This window comes from Chlamydomonas reinhardtii, chromosome 1 (genome assembly GCF_000002595.2).
Source record: "Chlamydomonas reinhardtii strain CC-503 cw92 mt+ chromosome 1, whole genome shotgun sequence".
Taxonomy (NCBI): Eukaryota; Viridiplantae; Chlorophyta; class Chlorophyceae; order Chlamydomonadales; family Chlamydomonadaceae; genus Chlamydomonas; species Chlamydomonas reinhardtii.
In genome coordinates this window covers 4,857,926-4,875,429 of record NC_057004.1, presented here as the reverse complement: position 1 = coordinate 4,875,429, position 17,504 = coordinate 4,857,926, and the positions used below count along the sequence as shown (strand labels likewise).

Sequence of the window (17,504 nt, the reverse complement as noted above, 5' to 3'; positions counted from 1 at the left end):
GTGTGGCCGAGGCTGCTGGGGGCCTGCTGCTGCTGCTGTTGCGCCGCCATTGCCACCGCCGCTGTTGCCAGTAGCTGCCCCATAGAAGGCACCGAGGGCTGAATTCGCTGCGGGGGTTACGTGGCTAGACACGAACCCGGACAGTGAGTGTCCCTGCGCCACATGCGCATCGTGTTAGTGTTTGGGCCGGGCAGGCAATGAAGGGAACAGACTGCACCTCAACACCTCAACACCTCAATGCCTCTGTTTGTGAAGACGTGAGTCGGAGAGTGCGCGGCGGGTTACATCCGTGCCACCACTCACCCGCGTGTCGAACTCACACGCACTCACACCCGCCCCCTCACCCCTCGTGCTTGCATGACAACAACCACGTCCAACCCCTCTGAAACCTTATCAGACGCTGCTTGTGAAGCTCCCAGTCGACAACAGCCTCTTCCGGTGTCAGGAGCGCACACGTGTACACGCCATCGCCGTGCGCCAGGAGGAACTGCTGCGGCGTCAAGTCCGACTCGGTTTCAAAAGCTTCATTATTGACTACCGTATGACCGCGTTACCGATCATTCGTTATCATTCATCATGATTCATTAACACGGTGGATGTTGCATCAGATATCGCGTGTATCTCCTGGTGTATCTCTGGGTGTATCTTTATTTAAATTGCCGAAGGGCGTTGACAAGGACCAGCTTGTAATAATCGTGTACATGCTATTATAAATGACAAGTGTTGAATAGTATGTATCCCGTAACACGTATTGGCATTGTAACACGGCCGCCCCATGGCCACGGATCCGGGCCCATCTGTCACACGTACCCTGCATTCACATCGTTGCAGTCTGCCCTGCCCCATGGATCAATGCCCATCAATGACATAATGCATAACATCCACACAAACTACATGTCAATAAGAAGTAACATCCATCAATCTTTATTGGCACACGGTGCACACAAACAGCCACGCACCATCACCACAGTCTCAGTTGAGCCAGCTGGTCCCGATGCGCGCAGGGAAGGGCAGCTTGCGCACATCCCGCAGCGTCTCCACCACACCCAGGGGGTCGCCTGTAAATAGATTGTTTGAAGAGCGCAAGGGAGAGCAGTGTCAGTCGCGCACAAGCGCGGTCAGCGGGTCAGGGCCAAGCAAGGGAGCAGCGGCGAGGCACCGCTGCACCAGGCGACGAAACACGAAGTCGGGCTTCCCTCGCCAACCTCCCCACCCCCCAGTCCCCCGCCCCCCTCCTGCTCCGCCTCTCACCCTCCCGCCGCAATGTGAGCAGCCTCATCTTGAGCTCCTGGCGCCGCTGCGGCCAGCCCTCGCTGCCGGGCGTGTTGCGGCGGCGCATGCGGGCCAGCGCCGCAGCCAAGCTGTCCACACGTTGGTAGCGGCGGCGGGCCACGGACGAAGCGAACTCGATGCAAACCCCGTCATCGTCTTCGTCTCCGCCATCATGTTGGTCATTGACAGCGCCGGGGGCTGCCGCCACTCCCCCCATGCTCCTGTCCGCCCCGTTTTGCCCCCGCTCCTCCTCCTCCTCGTCCTCCTCCCCCTCGTCCTCCTCCCCATCCTCCTCTTCCTCCACGGCCTCGCCCTCGGACTCCTCGAACCGCTGCACGCCAGCCACAGCAGCATCACCTGTCGGGCGGCCCGGCTCCGACCGCGTCGCCGCCACGGAGTTGCGTGCCGCCGCCACCGACACCTGCTGCTGCGAGCCGCCATGCAGCGACATGGATGACGACCCGCCGTGCTGCTGCGCCAGATGCGATAGCGCCAGGGCTCGAGGCCAGCCCATGCCCCGCAGTGATGAGCTGGGTGACGATGAAGGCGGCGTGATGGCCGCAGGGGCGCGCGTGTCGAAGCTCACGGTCTTGCGGCGGCCCATCCAGGCCATGGCAGGCTGTAGCTGTGAGGGCCGCAGCGGTTGCGCCGGCAGTGGCACCCAGCCACTGTCACGGGGTGTGGGCGGCCGTAGCTCGGCGGGCGCACCGGGCTCGGATGACAGGAGGCCGGGGAGCCGGGGGGCCGTGCGGCTGCTCGTGGTGATGCCGAAGGGACTGGTAGGCAGCAGCGCATCGGTCGCCGCCGCCGCCGTCCCATCCTCGCTCACAGGCTCCAAGAGCAGCCTGCGGCGGCTGGCGCACGGCTGGAGCGAACCTCGTGACGACGACGATGACAGTGACTCCCTGCTGCTGCTGCCAAAGAGGGATGAGTGGCTGCTGCAGGCGCCGCTGCTCCCCAGGGCCGGCGGGGCCGTGGCCGAGATGGAGGAGCCTCCCTCCGACGGGCGCGGCAGGCGCAGCATGGGCAGCCGGGCAGCGAAGCCCGGGCTCCCTGCACCGGCCTCCTGGGGTGACATGACCTTGGACAAGACAGGTGGGGAGGGGGCTGAGGATGCCCTCGAGGAAACCCACGCCGCGACCGGGCCCAAGCTTGACGGAGATGACCGGAAGCTGATTGTGGATGTTCTTGAGTAACCGTCGTCACGGGCTAGCTCGCCCTGCAGGAGCTCCGCGAGTGGTGACTGCGGCCCATCCTCGTCGCGGGCGGCCATGTAGTTCGCGACCCAGGCCGGGCGGGATGAGGCCTCCAGCGAGCGCCGACGGGATCCAATGCTAACAAGCGGCGCGCTATGGGATTCGGTGTCCGCCTGACTTGATGTTTGCCAACTTGCGGTCGTTGACACGACAGGAAGAGAACCGTCATCCGCTGTCCGCGCTAAGCCCGGGGCGCTGCACCTGCCGCTATTGAGTGAAAACATGTGGAATGTCGTCGCAAGGCACGATCCTTGTCTCGGTTTGCACAGAACCGGCGAGACACTCGAATCGGATGCAAGGATGTCGCTATGTCTTCAGTGAGAAGCCTCGCGAATACATGTATCCGTTGGAACGGATTGAAAGAGTAATGGAATGTAAGTATATGAAATCACTTGACAGGGTCCCCAATCTTATTCAGGGTCATTGCCCTCATCATTGAGGGTGACACGACCAGTCGCGCCAGTCCCCCACACACTTCAGATCGACAGGCGAGTAGCTTTATATTCCAGCAGAATATATGCATCTATCCCTTCTGCGAGTCGATGCGTCGTGTCCTCACACACAAACACACACGCCCACACCACATACCTGCAAACTCCACACCTGGCCACGACTCACGTCTCGTCAATGCCGACCATTCAACACGTCTGGGCCCGTTTCCGCACCCGATCCGGCGTTCCCCAGCGCCGCATGCGCCAGCTCGGCACCTGCAGCCGACCCAAACACGCCCACCGCGCCCCCATCCACACCCACACCCGCATCCGTGCCTCTCCCTTCGCCAGATCCCAACCCTAGCCGCGCCACGCCAGTAGCCGCCGCCTCCACCGCCGCCGCTTCGCGCCCGCCACTGCTCCCTTCCTCCACACCGGCACCACCCGTACTGCTCCCCAGCCCCGTCCGGCTACTCCGGCCCGCCGCCGCCGCCGCCTCCACTGCTGCCGCGTCAGGCGCTGACGCACTCGCCGCCAGCGCCGGGCTCCCACCACCCCCGGCCCCGTTGCTTCCACCCGCGCCCGCAGACCCTGCTGCAGTAGCGGCCGCGGCCGCCGCTGCCGCCGCCGCGGGCACCGCGGGCGCGGAGGCGGCCGCCGCCAGCAGCGCCGTGTCCCAGTGCAGCCTGAGGATCTCGTCCACCCGGGACACCAGCGCCGCCGGGTCGAAGTTGGCGCGGCCGCAGTCGTCCGTGTAGCTGTCCACCTGGGGGTGGGTGGGGGTGGGTTGGAGGTGTGGGGGTGGATTGGAGGTGTGGGGAGGAGTGGGGGTGAGGGGAAGTGCGAAGGGGCTTATGGAGGTGGGAGGCTGGGGGTGGGAAGGTCTGGCGGGGTGGAGAGGCGGAGCGGTGGGCGAGAGGAGCGCGGACCCGTGCGCGTGTGTGTTGTCGCGGGGGGTGGCGGCACGCGCCGTGCCGTGCCCCGCACACACGTGCCTGGATCCGAAACCCGGCCGCACCTCCAGGATGTGCCGTACGCCCAGCAGCGCCAGCGCCGCGGGGTCCACCCGGATGGCCCCGCCGCGCGGCACCAGCAGCCCCGTCACGTAGGCGCCGGGCGGGTGGCGCAGGCGGCCGCCGGGCCGCCGCGTGCGCCGCCGGTTGAGCGCGTCACACACCTGCACACCAGACCCGGCCGTCCAGGGCAGGCGAGGTGAGGGCGTCATCGGTGTGTGGTTGTGTGAGCGCGAGGAAAGGGCAAACGCAGGACCGCGCATGCGTGTGTGTTGGGTGTCGACGAAGCCAGCATATGGTTGTGTGTCCTACTGCCCTCCGCCTGCCCTCCACCTGGCTCCTTCCTCCCGCCCTCCACCCGGGGCCCTCCACCCGCCCTCCACCCGCCCTCCACCCGGGGGCCCTCCACCCGGGGGCCCTCCACCCGGGGGCCCTCCACCCGGGGGCCCTCCACCCGGGGGCCCTCCACCCGGGGGCCCTCCCTCCGGGGTCCTCACCGCCTGCACCATGTCGGCGGCCGTCATGGGGCCGTCGTGGGCGCCGCAGCAGGCCGTCTCGCGGTCGTGGCTGCCGTTCAGCATCATCACCTGTGATCATGTGTGTGTGTGTGTGCGTGTGGTGTGTGTGTTCAAAAAAATGCAACAAAAGCCCGCGCATTGTGTGTGTGTGCGGGGGGTAGTTCACTGCGTGTGTGTGTGTGTGCGAGAGAGTGCCGGTGGGTTCGGGATTAGCGTGGCGAAGGCGAGGGGGTGGTTAGGCTGCCCAGTTCGATGGTGCGCACGAGTGCATGCATTGCACCAGGAGCGTGGCAGGAGGTTACAGGCGCTGAATGAAATCACCTACCCACCCCTGCCCACCATTGTCAGGCCCCCAACACGCCTGCACCGCCCACCGTCAGCCACCCAGTCCCATATGAACAAAGACACGCACACACACACACACGCACACGCACACACACACACGCACACACACACGCACACGCACACACACACGCACGCACACGCACCTTGGGCACGGGCCTGCTTGCGATGGCCTCCCCCATGCCCTCCAGACACAGGGTGGGGCAGATGGAGGTGTAGAGCGAGCCCATGCCGTAGATGAGCGCATCAGCCCGGTGGATGTCCTGTGTGTGTGCGTGTGTGTGTGTGTGGGGGGGGGCCTTTAATCATGATTAGTTGGGGGTTGCAAGGATGTTTGGAGAAGCGGTACAGGAATACAGGATGCACTGGGAGGATTGTGCGCCCGAACCCAACGAAAGCGTCCCATCGTCAGACTACTCAAGGGTTTAAGAGAACCAAAACCAAAGCTAGGTGTCGGAAGACGGGGTCCGGGTGGTTGTGGGGGGGGGGGGCCTACATTCATGATTATTTAAGAAGTGAAGGCGTAGCCAGGTACAAGTGGGGTGTGTGGGTTGGCACCGCCCAGCCCCACACCGCCGACCTGCCAGGTGTCGCCGCTTCATGCCGGAATTGATTAGGCCCGCCCCCCCCCTGGGCTGGGAATGGTGGAAACAACACCCTCCCCCCCAGGGTTTGGTTAAGCTTGGGCTGGTATTTACAGCACCCCCCCTCCCCACACCCAACGCCCCCAGTTTTCGTTGGATTTGGTTTAGTTTGGGCTGGTATTTACACCCCCCCCACACACACACACACACTTCCCCGCCCTCCCAATGTTAACCTTGTGATCCCCCGCCCTCCAGTCTCCCGCCTCACCTGCAGCACGCGCGGGTTGGCTGCCGGGAACACCTCGTGCTCACCCTGGATGCCCTGCAGCGCCGGGCCCTCACCCGGACTGCCGCCGCCCAGCAACACTCCCGCGCCGCCGCCGCTGCCCCGCCACCCGACACCGCCTCCTCCGCCTCCAACGCCTCCGCCCCGGCCTCCGCTGCCTCCTGCGCCGCCGCCGCCGCCGCCTCCGCCTCCGGCGCGGTGCTCGTCCGCCGCCATGTAGAACACGCGGCGTATGGGCGCCGGCAGCGGCATGTCGCAGCCCTTGTCCACCTCCTGCGGGCCACCACCTGCGGACGTGCGGTAACACACACAGCACAGCGACCGGTTCACAGCATGGCACAGCAGCACACAGCAGGACACAGCACGTGAGCTCACGGCGGAGCATGGCGCGGGAGCGCGGGTCGCGACGGGTGCAGCAGTAGCAGCCAGCCAGCCAGCGATTGTGCCCCCCCCCCCCGCGGCACTGCTACAGCCACTTCGGGGGGTCCCACAGCCCCGCCCCGGAGGTGTGGCGTGGTGGTCGCGGCCCTAGCGGAGGGGGGCGTAGCCATTCATGCGAACGGTGTGTATCAAATATGGAAGTGCCGACGGCGAGGGGGGAGGGGCTCGGTGCGGCCGCTCACCGTCGTCGGGCGGCGGCGGGTGGCTGATCTGGTTCTGGCCCCGCAGGACACTGCCGTCCTCCAGCTCCGCACCTGCGGGCAGGCAACAAGGCAGGCAGGCAGGCAGGCAGGTAGGCAGGCGGGTAGGCGGGTAGGCAGGTGGGCAGGTGGGCAGGTGCGACGTATGCGGCAGCATGCACGGGGGGCGTCCAACGCGCACACCAGCTCCAACTCCAAACTGTATCCTCGCCACCCCTACGAAGCACCCACCCGCACCCGCACCCGCACCCGCCCACACACCCGACCCGCACCCGCACCCGCATCCGCACCCGCGCCCGCCCCCACCCACCCAGCGTGATGCGCTGCTCGGTGGCGATGGCGGGCAGCACGTGGGAGCCCTCCGGCAGCCGAGCCACACGTGCGAACAGGAAGATGGCGGCCTCCAGGGAGCGGAAGAAGATGCGCGCGCCGGCGAAGAAGAAGTTGCCTGGCGGGTGTGTGTGTGTGTGTGTGTGTGTGTGTGTGTGTGTGTGTGTGTGTGTGTGTGTGTGTTGGAGGGTGTAAAACACGATGCATTGAAGCTGGTAGGCGGTGTTGGGCGTGGTTGGGGCCTGACGTGTGACGGCGGTGCACGAGTGGGTGGCCGCCTGTGTGTGTCACTCGCAACCGCTCTGCCATGGGGTCCCCTTTCCCCCTCCACCAAACAAACCCGGTGTCACCATCCTTCTCTCCCAGTCACTGAAGTTCGCACACGACACTTCCTCCACGCCCCCTTCCATCCACCTCTTAACCCTTGCCTCACGCCCTCTCTGCCTCTTTCGCCGCCTGGGCTTGTGTGTAGTCTTGTCTTTGTTATCCCTTCTTTATCCTACTGCCGACACGCCTCGGCCCTTTCACTGTGCCCTGCCCTTCCGATTTTTGCCTGGCCCGACGCTCCCTGCCTGGCGTCGGGGCTGCTTTCCTGGTCGCCAGGTAAGTCGTGGGTTTTGCTTGTCGCGTCCGCGTGCCTGTCTTGTGCTGTTGTGCGCGTCACCGAGCCCGGGCGGCGACATTTATCGCCGGCGCCGCTCGCCCTGCTGCTCCACGACGCCTCGGCCCACATCCCATAAGTAGTATCGCTCGCAACTAACGCCTCTGCCTGCACTCCCGTTTTCGTTGGCTTTGGTTTAGTTTGGGCTGGTATTTACAACCCCCCCCCTCCACGCCGCCTCCACGCCCCCGCCACGCCGCCTCCATGCCCTCCCCGGAGACCATGGCCCCCCTCTCCCCCCACCCGCCCGGCCCCGCCCCGCCCCGCCCCTCCGCCGCGCGCGCTCACCCACGCTGCCGTTCCTGAAGCTGAACCTCTCGCCGCTGTTGTGACTGAGTATGGCGGTGTGGAACTGCACCAGGAAGGCGCGGATGGTGTGTTTGTAGGGGTCGCTCACGCCGCGCCACAGCGCGTGGTCGCCCTCCACGATGGCGTACCTGCGGGGAGGTTGCATTCATGATTGTTTAAGATGTGGGGGTTACATTCATGATTGTGTAAGAAGAGAAGGCGTGGCCAGGAACAGTAGTATAGCAGGCGCGTTGTTGCCGATGTCCGTGAAGTCCAGCGGGGGTACGGGGTGGGGCAGGAGGAGGGGAGGCGAGGGAGCGGCAGGAGGCCATTTCCTTGTTGGTCTCCACCACTCATCAGGCCCCTTCCCCGATGCGCCCGGCCTCCTCGCGGCTGCCCTGCCTTGGACCCCCTGCCCTCAGCCATCTCCCTACCCCAGACCCACAACCTGCGCTTCCCACGCAATTTCAGCGCGCTTCCCGCGCGCTTTCCCACACCCACCACTCCTGCTTGGCCGCCCCGGCGTCGTAGGCGGGCAGGCGGTGCGCCAGCAGCCGCTTCACAGCCCGGGCCTGAGCGGGGGAGCGGGGCGGGGCCGGGCGGGGCGGGGCAAAGCAGGGCAGGGCAGAGCAGGGCAGGTCAGGGTGAGTTCTTATGTCATCTGCGAGGTGTTTAGGCCAGCTCACTCTGTTCATTGGGCTCAGCCCTTTCTCGCCGCACCTCCCTAGCCCGCCCCGGCCTCGCCCCGTCCCACTTCCCTCCTCCCCACCAGTGAAGCACTCCGTTCTCCAGCTCCCCCCACCGCCACACACACACGCGCACACACACACTCTCTCTCTCTATCTCCAACCCGCCCCCACCTCCTCGTCGCTGTCGTCCGCCAGCCGCAGGCACCTGCTGCGGATGTCGCCCACCGCCGGGCCGCCCAGCACCCGCACGATCTCGGCGGTGCTGCCGCCGTCGTCCGACACGGGCAGCACGTGCGCCACCCGCGTGGTCAGGTGCCGCAGGTGGCCTAGCGGCGGCAGACGGGGAGAGGGGCGCGGGGTTGCAGAGGGATGTCGCAGACATGGCAAGTCTGGTGGTGGCGGCGATGCTGTACGTTGGCACAACTGGTGTTTTTTTGTGAAACCTCCCTTTCCCGCCCTCTCCCTCCCTCCCTCCCTCCCTCCATCTCCGCCCTCCCTCCCTCCCTCGCTCACCCGCCACGCTGTTAAAGGCGGTGCCGCCACTGAACACCACCAGGGCCGGGCTCCAGGCCGCCTTGGGCGTGCCCGGCACGCCGCCAGCAGCCCCCGCCGGCGCCCCGCCCAGGCTGCTAGCCGGCGTGAAGCCGCCAGGCACCGTCAGGGCGGCTACTGCCGCGCCCGGCGCTGTAGCTGCGGCGGCTGCGGCGGCTGCGGCGGATGCGGCTGCGGCGGATGCGGATGCGGCTGAGGAGGCTTTTGGGGAGGCGGCGGGTGAGGACGAGGTGGTGGGGGTGGGGGTGGCGGTGGTGGTGTGTAGGCGCGGCAGGTCGGGCGGCGGCTGCACAGGGCTGTAGTAGCCGCTGCCTGCTGGGTTGGATGTGGGTGAGAGGGGATTTGGAAGGGGGAGACTGAGAGGACAATCAGGAGTGTACAACGATTATGAAATGGGGACATACGGGAGTATCGGGTTGGGGTATACGCCTTGCTCGGGCCTTGGATAAGGCAGACGGCCTGCGCATCAGCCGCGACCGTGCAACACCCAACTTGTGGAACCCCCCCGCCCCCCCCCCGCCCTTTCCCGCCCGATTCGCTTATGGTGGGAACGGCGCTGAAAGCGTCAGGGAGTTCAGGGACTGCCTTTAAGACTCTACCCCACAGCAGCTTGCTGCATACAACTTCGCGAGCCCGCGCACCCGAATCATCATCCTCGTCGAAGTCCGCTGAGGAGGATGGCGTCGCCATTCTCCGTGGATGACCGTTATGCTCGCCTAAAGCGTGATTCGCGAGCCTGAGAGGCCGACCGACGATCGGGCGACCCCAAACTACCCTGCTTGCAGTGTGCTGTATGCGCGCCTTGCTTCGCGCGCCAGCGCAGGCGTTGCAGAGGCCTTTCATAGCAGTTCCGGAGGTCCGTGGGTGCTGGGGTTTCGCAAAGCACTGCGCATCGAAAGGGTTTTCACTTGGGTGCAACCACTGTTTCGAGTGATCGGTTGAAATATAGTGCAAGTGATGTGTATAAGTAGCTGCGGTGTTGCTCGCAAAACGTAAAACGCTTGGGCCTGAAGGCCTAGTGTCTGCAATGAGCTCCAGCTGCATTATTCTCTCGCTTTTGCCTTTTGAAGGCATAATTGCCTTCTTTTCTAAGTGGAGCAAACCATAGAAACTAGCAAGCTCGATTATACTCACAGAACGGTTGCTTCCCCAAAATTTGGCTGGACCGAAGATCGTCCTGCGCGCGGACAGACGCCTGGCCTACCTGTTCACAACATCATATACAAGCCACGGTAAAGGCATAACAGTACCAGGGGCCCAATCGGGGCAGGCGCACACCAGCCTGACGTCGGCCTGCCGGCGGACCGGCGGGCCTGAGCGCAGCTAAGGGCCTGCCTACGCCGGCGCTTCGGCCTGCACCCCCGCCAACATGGGCAAGGGCCGCGCGCTCACGGTCACCGACAATGGCCAGGTGCGTGCGTGCACGAGAGGCACAGCTGGGGGCCGGGGAGGCGGAGCAGACGCCTGCCGGGGGAATCGAAAGAACATGGGCTGCGTACGGAGTTGGTGGTGTGTGGCCTGGCGGGACGTGTGACGGCGTGGATCGAGGGCTGGCTGGATAGATCCAGCCTAGCCGACCGGCGGCCTGGCACACGCTGCCCTTGGCCGTCGCCGCCACTTGCAACCCATGCCATTCCTCCTGACCTCTGACTCAGCCATTACGCCCTTCCCCCTTCGGCCGTTCCCCACACCCGCCGCGCCTTCCACGCAGGTTCCCCGCCTCACAACGCTGCTGCGCTCCCTGGTTGCCGACCAGGCGGGCGCCGCCGCCGCGCCCCACCTGCGACTGGACGTTGACACCCTGGCAGTGGGCCGCGGCGCGGCGCTGGAGGACAGGCGGCGGCGGGCGGGGGCCGGAGGCGGCAGCAGCAGCGGCAGTAGCGGGGCGGCGGCGGGCGGCGGGCTGGGCGGCAAGGGCGGCCGCAGCGGCGCGGCTGCGGAGAATGAGCTGCTGAAGGAAGTGTTTGGGTCGTGGGAGAAAGGTGCGTGGGCTCGGTGTGGAAGATGGCCAACACTTGGCTCCCGGTCAGCGCCCGAGCGCCGCACTGCCCTGCCCAACGCCCAACGGCGCTTAGACCCCCCCCCCACCACCCGCACTCGCCCCACCTCCCCGCAATCGCCCCACCTCCCCACAGCCCCCAGGCCAGCTCGTGATGACTACGACCGGTTCCTCAAGGTGTGGCCGGCCGTGTGTGCGTGTGCGTGTGTGTGGCGAACGTGGCGTGTCGTAGGGGTATCGCGTATCTGGCGTGCGTGGCATGTTGTCGGAGGATTTGTGGGCAACGGAAGCGCCTACGGCAGCGTCGCCGCTGACGGTCGCGGCCTCGTGCCCTGTCGCTCGACATACTCATTGCGCCTGTGTCCTTACCCACCCACCCACCCACCCGCCTGCCTCAGTCCTGCCTCCCCACCCACCCACCCACCCTGCCTCCCCACCCACCCACCCACGCTGCCGCCCCCCCCCTCAGGCCGTGTCCGCCGCTGTGGATGGCGAGCACAGCAGCGCCGACCTGCGCGAGCTGGCGGCGGCGGTGTGGGGCTGCTGGCGCGGCTGGGCGCCGCCCGACACCTCCCGCGGCAGGAGCATGGCCATGGCGCTGAGGCCGCACAGGTGCGTGTGTGTGTAGGGTGTGTGTGTGTGTGTGTGTGTGTGTGTGTGTGTGTGTGCGTGTGCGTGTGTGTGTGCGTGCGTGCGTGTAGGGTGTGTGTGTGTGTGTGTGTGTGTGTGTGTGTAGGGTGTGTGTGTGTGCGTGTGTGTAGGGTGTGTGTGTGTGCGTGTAGGGTGTGTGTGTGTGCATGCGTGTAGGGTGTGTGTGTGTGTGTGCGTGCGTGTAGGGTGTGTGTGTGTGTGTGCGTGTAGGGGGTGTGTGTATGTGTGCGTGTGTGCGTGCGTGTAGGGTGTGTGTGTGTGTGTGTGTGTAGGGTGTGTGTGTGCGTGTGTGTAGGGTGTGTGTGTGTGCGTGTGTGTGTGCGTGTAGGGTGTGTGTGTGTGTGTGCGTGTAGGGTGTGTGTGTGTGTGTGTGTGCGTGTGCGTGCGTGCGTGTAGGGTGTGTGTGTGCGTGTGTGTGTGTGTGTGTGTGTGTGTGCGTGTAGGGTGTGTGTGTGTGTGTGTGCGTGTGCGTGCGTGCGTGTAGGGTGTGTGTGTGCGTGTGTGTGTGTGTGTGTGTGTGTGTGTGTGTGTGTGTGTGTGACATGGGGGTGGGCTGTGATGGGGGTGGTGCCGGAGGTGGACGGCTGGCTTGGGCTGTGTGCGGCGGCCGCTGCGGCGACAGTGTGGGCACGCGTGGTCAGAAGGAGGAGAGCGGGGACATGAGGTAGCGCGTGTAGCAGGTGGTATGCTGTGCACGGCCTCTCATGCGCTGTTTCCGCATTCGCCATACTCCCACAAGCACTCGCGCTCGGGGTCGCAGGGAGGCGCTGGCGGGTGTGTTGGGCCCAGTGCTCCGTGACCCGCAGCTTCCGGCGCTGTGGGAGGCGGTCACGGCGCTCAAGGACTGGCGTGACAAGCTGGCGGCGCCGCCGGCTGCAGCTGGCAGCAGCAGCGGCAGCGCCGCCAGCGCGGCCGGCGGCGGCGGCGGAGCCGCGGCGGCCGGGAAGGAGTTCGGCGCGGATCTGGATTTCCATTTCGCGGACGTTTGCCTGCCGGCGGACCAGGCGGCGGAGCTGCTGTGTGGCGGCGGCGGCGGCGGTGGCGGCGGCCGCCAGGGCAGCGGCGGCGCCGCCGCCGGCGGTTTGTCGTACGGCAAGTACGACAGTGAGCCGTCGCCGGCGGAGCTGATGCAGATGGTGGCGGCCGCTGGCGGCGGCGGCGGAGATGCGGCGGTTGGCGGCGGCGGCGACGGCGGCGGCGGCAGCAGGCAGGGCGCCTACACGCTGTACGACGACGATGACGATGACGGGGAGAATCTGGACGGCAAGAAGATGAAGGATGTGAGCTGGAGGAACATTGATGGGGGGTATGATCTGGAGAAACGTCCAGACCAGGAACCCTACATCAGGGTCACCGGATGATGGCGTATTTTGTCCGCACAACTACGGTACTCCGGCCGCGCAACTGAAACCGCTCTGCCTGTCTCGAAACGGCTCACAATCGTGCCGCCCCCCATTTGTACCCAAAAACGCACATGCACATGCACACACGCACACGCACACACACGCGCGCAGGCGGGTGTGGTGTGGCTGTACCGCTGGTGTGAGCGGGTGGTGGGGCCGGTGGGCGAGGAGGAGGTGGCCTCCACGGCCTCTGCGGTGGCGGCGGCGCTGCTGGGCGGCGGCGGCGGTGACGAGGTGGCGGCGCAGCTGTACGACCTGCTGGGGGACGCGGCCTTCGAGCAGCTGCACAGCCTCATGGAGAACAGGTGGGGGGTTACATTCATGGTTAGTGAAGGTGGGGGGTTGAGTGGTGGAAGGGGTTGGGAGATACCTTCCCAAATTAAACCGAACCCAATGCAAAAGAGCGAGGAGGAGAGCCTGGCCGATGTGGGGGAGGAGGAGGTGGAGAGAGGTCAAGCGCGGTGCAGAAGGGGGAGGAGGAATGTGGGGGCGGGGGTTGCAAGGATGGGGGATGCCAGGGGCGGGGTCCTGCAGGCGGATGGGGCCATGGGGGTGGGGTGCTGGAGGCGGGTTCCGGTTTCGTGTCGGACTCTTGAAACGCGGCCGCTGACCCTTCCAACCCGTCCTTTTATTTCACCCGCCGCAGGAAGTCGGTGATGCGTGCCCTGCAGGCCGCCATAGGGCGCTACATGGACGTCCACGGCGGGGCGCCTGTGTTGGCGGGGCTGGGCCTGGGGCCCGGCGACGGCGCGGCGGGTGGCGGCGGCGGCGGCGGCTCCATGCCTGTGTACGGCCCGGGCGTGACCATCAACAGCACCAGCCAGAAGCTGCTGGCCAAGCTGGCGCGCAAGGACGCCAAGAAGGTGAGGGAGGGGGAGGGGGTGAGGGAGGCAGGAGTGGAGGAGGGAGGGTTGGGAGGGCGGGCGAGGGCGGGCGGACGGCGGGAAGGAGGAAGGGAGAGAAGGGCGGGGGTGGTAGATACTAGCCCAAACTAAACCGAACCCAACGCATAAGAGCGTGGGGAAAAGGAGACTGGGCGTAGCAGTGTGGGCGGGGAGGAACTTGTGGTGGGTGCATGCGTGTGCGTTGGGACTTGGGAGGTGGTGGTCCTGCGTTCATGCCCGCGCCCACCCTGAACCCCACGCCTGACCTCCGGCCCACCCGCCGCCATGCAGGGCGGCAAGAAGTCGGATGCCGAGGTGGACATTGAGTGGCTGCTGACGGTGAGCGGCACGGCATGCGCATGCACATGTGTATGTGCACAAAACGGTTGGAGAAGCACATAAAGAAGAGGGTCGACGCCGTGCATGCGAAGCATGCAGCAAGCTTTGCGGGCGGGCGTGTACGTGTGTGCACAGTAGGCCTTGTGTGTTCTGCCTAGTGCACGCAGAACCTGACATGCAACCACACCAACCCTCCCTCCCCATGCTCCCACCCTCCCTCCCGCCCTCTCTTCTCACACTCCCACTCGGTTTCAGTTCTCCTTTGCAGCGCGATTGTTTCCTCACGGGATTTGTTCAACGTTATCCCCGCACGCGCCCACAGGCGGGCTACCAGGCGCTGATGGACGTGGAGGCGCCGCCCGCGCACGTGGCCAACACCATCACCCTGGCCAACGGCGTGGAGCTCAAAATCGGCTCCGGCGAGGGCGCCCGCGGCGGCGTGGTGCGGGGCGCGCTGCCCAAGGGCACCGTGCGCAAGTGGGTGGCGGGGGCCGGGGTCTGTGTGTGGGGGGTGGGGGGGGGCGTTTGGGAAGGGGAGAGGGGGCATGGGCAGGGCATGAATGTGTGTCTGGGTTTCTGGCGGTGCCCATTCGCCACGGCGCCGTGACGTTTCATACCCATCACACATTCCCCCCACCCTATTATACATATGCATGGGGTGTGAGGCGCGTGTCGCAGGCGGGCGCCATGTTGGCTTGGGTCCAAGGCTGCCGGTGGGCCGCGGCCTGTCACCACCAGGGTCACGACGTGCCGTGCCGTGCCGTACCCACACCCTCTCTCACACCCCTGCTGCCCCCCCCCCCCGGCCCCCCAGGACGTACAAGGGCTATGAGGAGGTGCTGGTGCCCGCCGCCCCCAAGGCGCCGCCGCCGGCCGAGGGCGAGCTGGTCAACATCTCAGACCTGGAGGAGTGGGCGCAGGTGGGCGGGGTGGGGCGGGGTGGGGTGGGGAGGGGCAGGGGCAAGGGGGAGGGGCAGGAGGAGGAGGGGGGATGACGCTGCAGGGAGGAACAGGCGCTCTAGGAACACATCTGTGATGGCCCCTGGGCAAGAACGGTTTGGATTGAGGCTTTGTCGTTGCCCCGATGTGCAATAGAGTTCGGGAGTTCGCGATCACCTTTACATTTCCGCGCTCCGCCCTGTGCCTAACCCGGCCCACTTGTCAACGCCTACCATTGTCCACCCCTATTTCCCCGCGCGCAGCTGGCTTTCCTCGGCTACAAGACCCTGAACCGCATCCAGAGCCGCATCTTCAAAACCGCCTACACCAGCAATGAGAACCTGCTGGTGTGCGCCCCCACCGGTGAGGGCGGGCCCAGAAATTCCGGGGGGGAGGGTGGGCAGGGCAGGCAGGGCGGCGTGTGGCACCCATGAGGCCATGACGGATCTACGGGGCGGTGGCGGCGCGACCCCGGTCCCGGCGCCATTCACGAGGATTCCTATGCTAGAGGATTTGCCACATGGCCATCTTCGGCAATGCTTATACGCACATGCACACGCACACACACACATACACACACACATCCGCACACACGCACACACGCACAGGCACACACACACTTGCTGCTTCCTTGTGCTCTTTAACACACTTGCTGCCCTCCCCACCCCACCCCCCTCCCCACCCCCCAGGCGCGGGCAAGACCAACATCGCCATGATCGCTGTGCTGCGCGAGGTGGGCGCCAACATGCGGCACGGCGTCATCCAGAGGGCCGACTTCAAGATTGTGTACGTGGCGCCCATGAAGGTGGGGAGCCGGGGGGGGAGGAGAGGGCCGCAGTGCCGCAGTGGCTGTAGCAGTGCCGCGGTGGGGTTGTAGATACCAGCCCAAACTGAACCGAACCCAATGGGGGGCAGAAGAGCGTGTGTTCTTGGAGAAGGCAAGAGAAGAGTAGGCGCGCGCCAAGGGGGGTTACATTCATGCCCATGCGCCAAGGGGGGGGGGAGCCGCTCATGAGAACGGAGGGGGGAGGGAGGGAGGGTGTTCTCACCAGTTGTGACACTGCAACGCGCCCATGAAGGTAGGCGCGCCAGGGCAGGGGTAGCCGCTCATGATGGACGAAGGGGGGCGGTGTTTTCATCATTTGTGAGAAGGGGGTAGTTCATTCCAACCCCACGTAAGGGGGACTCCGATACCCACACGAAGCGTTGCAGCCCTGCACACTCCGTCCCTGTCTCCTCATCCTGCCTGCTCCTCCCCTACAGGCGCTGGCCGCTGAGGTGACGTCCAACTTCGCCAAACGCCTGGAGCCGCTGGGTGCGTGGGGGCGTGACAGGAGGCATGTGCGGGGCGTGACAGAAAACATGCGGGGCACAAGCGGTAGACGCGCGGGGTGTGTGCGGGGTTTGCCGCTCCAGGCGCATGCTGAAGCGCCCCACCACCAAAAACTTCCTCCAGGCCCACGTGTTCCTTGCCGCCACGCCCAAACACACACATGCCCACCTGCCGCGCACTCCCGCTCCCCTTCCCCACGCCCCACGCCCTTCTCTGTGCCAATCCTTGCAACCCCCCCCCTCTAGGCCTGGTGGTTCGCGAGCTGACGGGTGACATGCAGCTGACCAAGAAGGAGCTGGCGGAGACGCAGATGATCGTGACCACACCCGAGAAGTGGGACGTCATCACACGCAAGGTGGGTAGGTGGGTAGGTGGGGGGCAGCAGGCGTCCTTGGAGGGTGGCGAGGAGGAGACGGGCAGATGCTGGCAGAGGCTGGAAAACTTTAGACACAGCAGTTCTTGACCCCTGAATTGGAACATGGACTACCGCTTACCGACTACCTGCCCTCCTTCCCCCCTCCTTTCCCCCCCCCCCCCCCAGGGCGGCGACGTGTCTGTGGCCTCGCTGGTGAAGCTGCTGATCATCGACGAGGTGCACCTGCTCAACGACGACCGCGGCCCCGTCATTGAGGCGCTGGTGGCGAGGACACTGCGGCAGGTGCGGGGCCGGGGGCGCAGCGGGGTGGGGTGGGGTGTGTGACCACTGGGTGCGCGGTTGCGGCTGCAGGTGCTGCTTTGGTTGTGAGGGGCGTAGGCGCAGTGGCATACACCCCACACACACACACACACACACACACACACACACACACACACACACACACACACACACACACACACACACACACACACACACACACACACACACGTACGCACTGCTGCAGGTGGAGGCGAGCCAGAGCATGATCCGCATCGTGGGTCTGTCCGCCACGCTGCCCAACTACGAGGACGTGGCGGCCTTCCTGCAGGTCAACGCACAGACGGGTGAGGAGGGGGGGGAGGAGGGCTGGAGGGGAGGAGGAGAGGAGGGGAGGAGGGGAGGAGGGGAGGGGAGGAGGGGAGGGGAGGAGGGGAGGAGGGGAGGAGGGGAGGAGAG

The 17,504-nt window shown here is 65.8% G+C and overlaps 2 protein-coding genes across 2 annotated transcripts; both read right to left on the bottom strand.

Moving 5' to 3' along the window:
• Nucleotides 1-8: 8 nt before the first annotated feature.
• CHLRE_01g033750v5 (uncharacterized protein) lies at nt 9-2,870 on the bottom strand. Its single transcript, XM_043058682.1, has 2 exons — nt 1,252-2,870; nt 9-1,058 (listed from the first exon to the last, which is right to left on the bottom strand). Exons 1-2 carry the CDS (start codon nt 2,543-2,545, stop codon nt 973-975), a joined length of 1,380 nt encoding a protein of 459 aa, XP_042928596.1. The 5' UTR covers nt 2,546-2,870; the 3' UTR covers nt 9-972.
• Nucleotides 2,871-2,918: 48 nt separating this feature from the next.
• Nucleotides 2,919-9,910, bottom strand: CHLRE_01g033700v5 (uncharacterized protein). The gene is made up of 12 exons (XM_043058681.1): nt 9,505-9,910; nt 8,825-9,175; nt 8,483-8,637; nt 8,124-8,194; nt 7,623-7,771; nt 6,654-6,791; nt 6,326-6,397; nt 5,685-5,989; nt 4,979-5,095; nt 4,470-4,559; nt 3,978-4,136; nt 2,919-3,725 (listed from the first exon to the last, which is right to left on the bottom strand). The coding sequence occupies exons 1-12, from the start codon at nt 9,551-9,553 to the stop codon at nt 3,153-3,155; spliced, it is 2,229 nt and encodes a 742-aa protein (XP_042928595.1). The 5' UTR covers nt 9,554-9,910; the 3' UTR covers nt 2,919-3,152.
• Between the last annotated feature and the right edge of the window lie 7,594 nt (nt 9,911-17,504).

Bases quoted from the DNA above. Each gene is read 5' to 3' on its own strand.
- CHLRE_01g033750v5 (XM_043058682.1), bottom strand. From the start codon at position 2,545: ATGGCCGCCCGCGACGAGGATGGGCCGCAGTCACCACTCGCGGAGCTC. The intron at 1,059-1,251 runs GTGAGAGGCGGA...ATCTATTTACAG, and splicing joins GCTCACATTGCGGCGGGAGG to GCGACCCCCTGGGTGTGGTG.
- CHLRE_01g033700v5 (XM_043058681.1), bottom strand. From the start codon at position 9,553: ATGGCGACGCCATCCTCCTCAGCGGACTTCGACGAGGATGATGATTCG. The intron at 9,176-9,504 runs GTGCGCGGGCTC...CCAACCCAGCAG, and splicing joins CGACGAGGATGATGATTCGG to GCAGCGGCTACTACAGCCCT. The intron at 5,096-5,684 runs GTGAGGCGGGAG...GCACACACACAG, and splicing joins CCAACCCGCGCGTGCTGCAG to GACATCCACCGGGCTGATGC.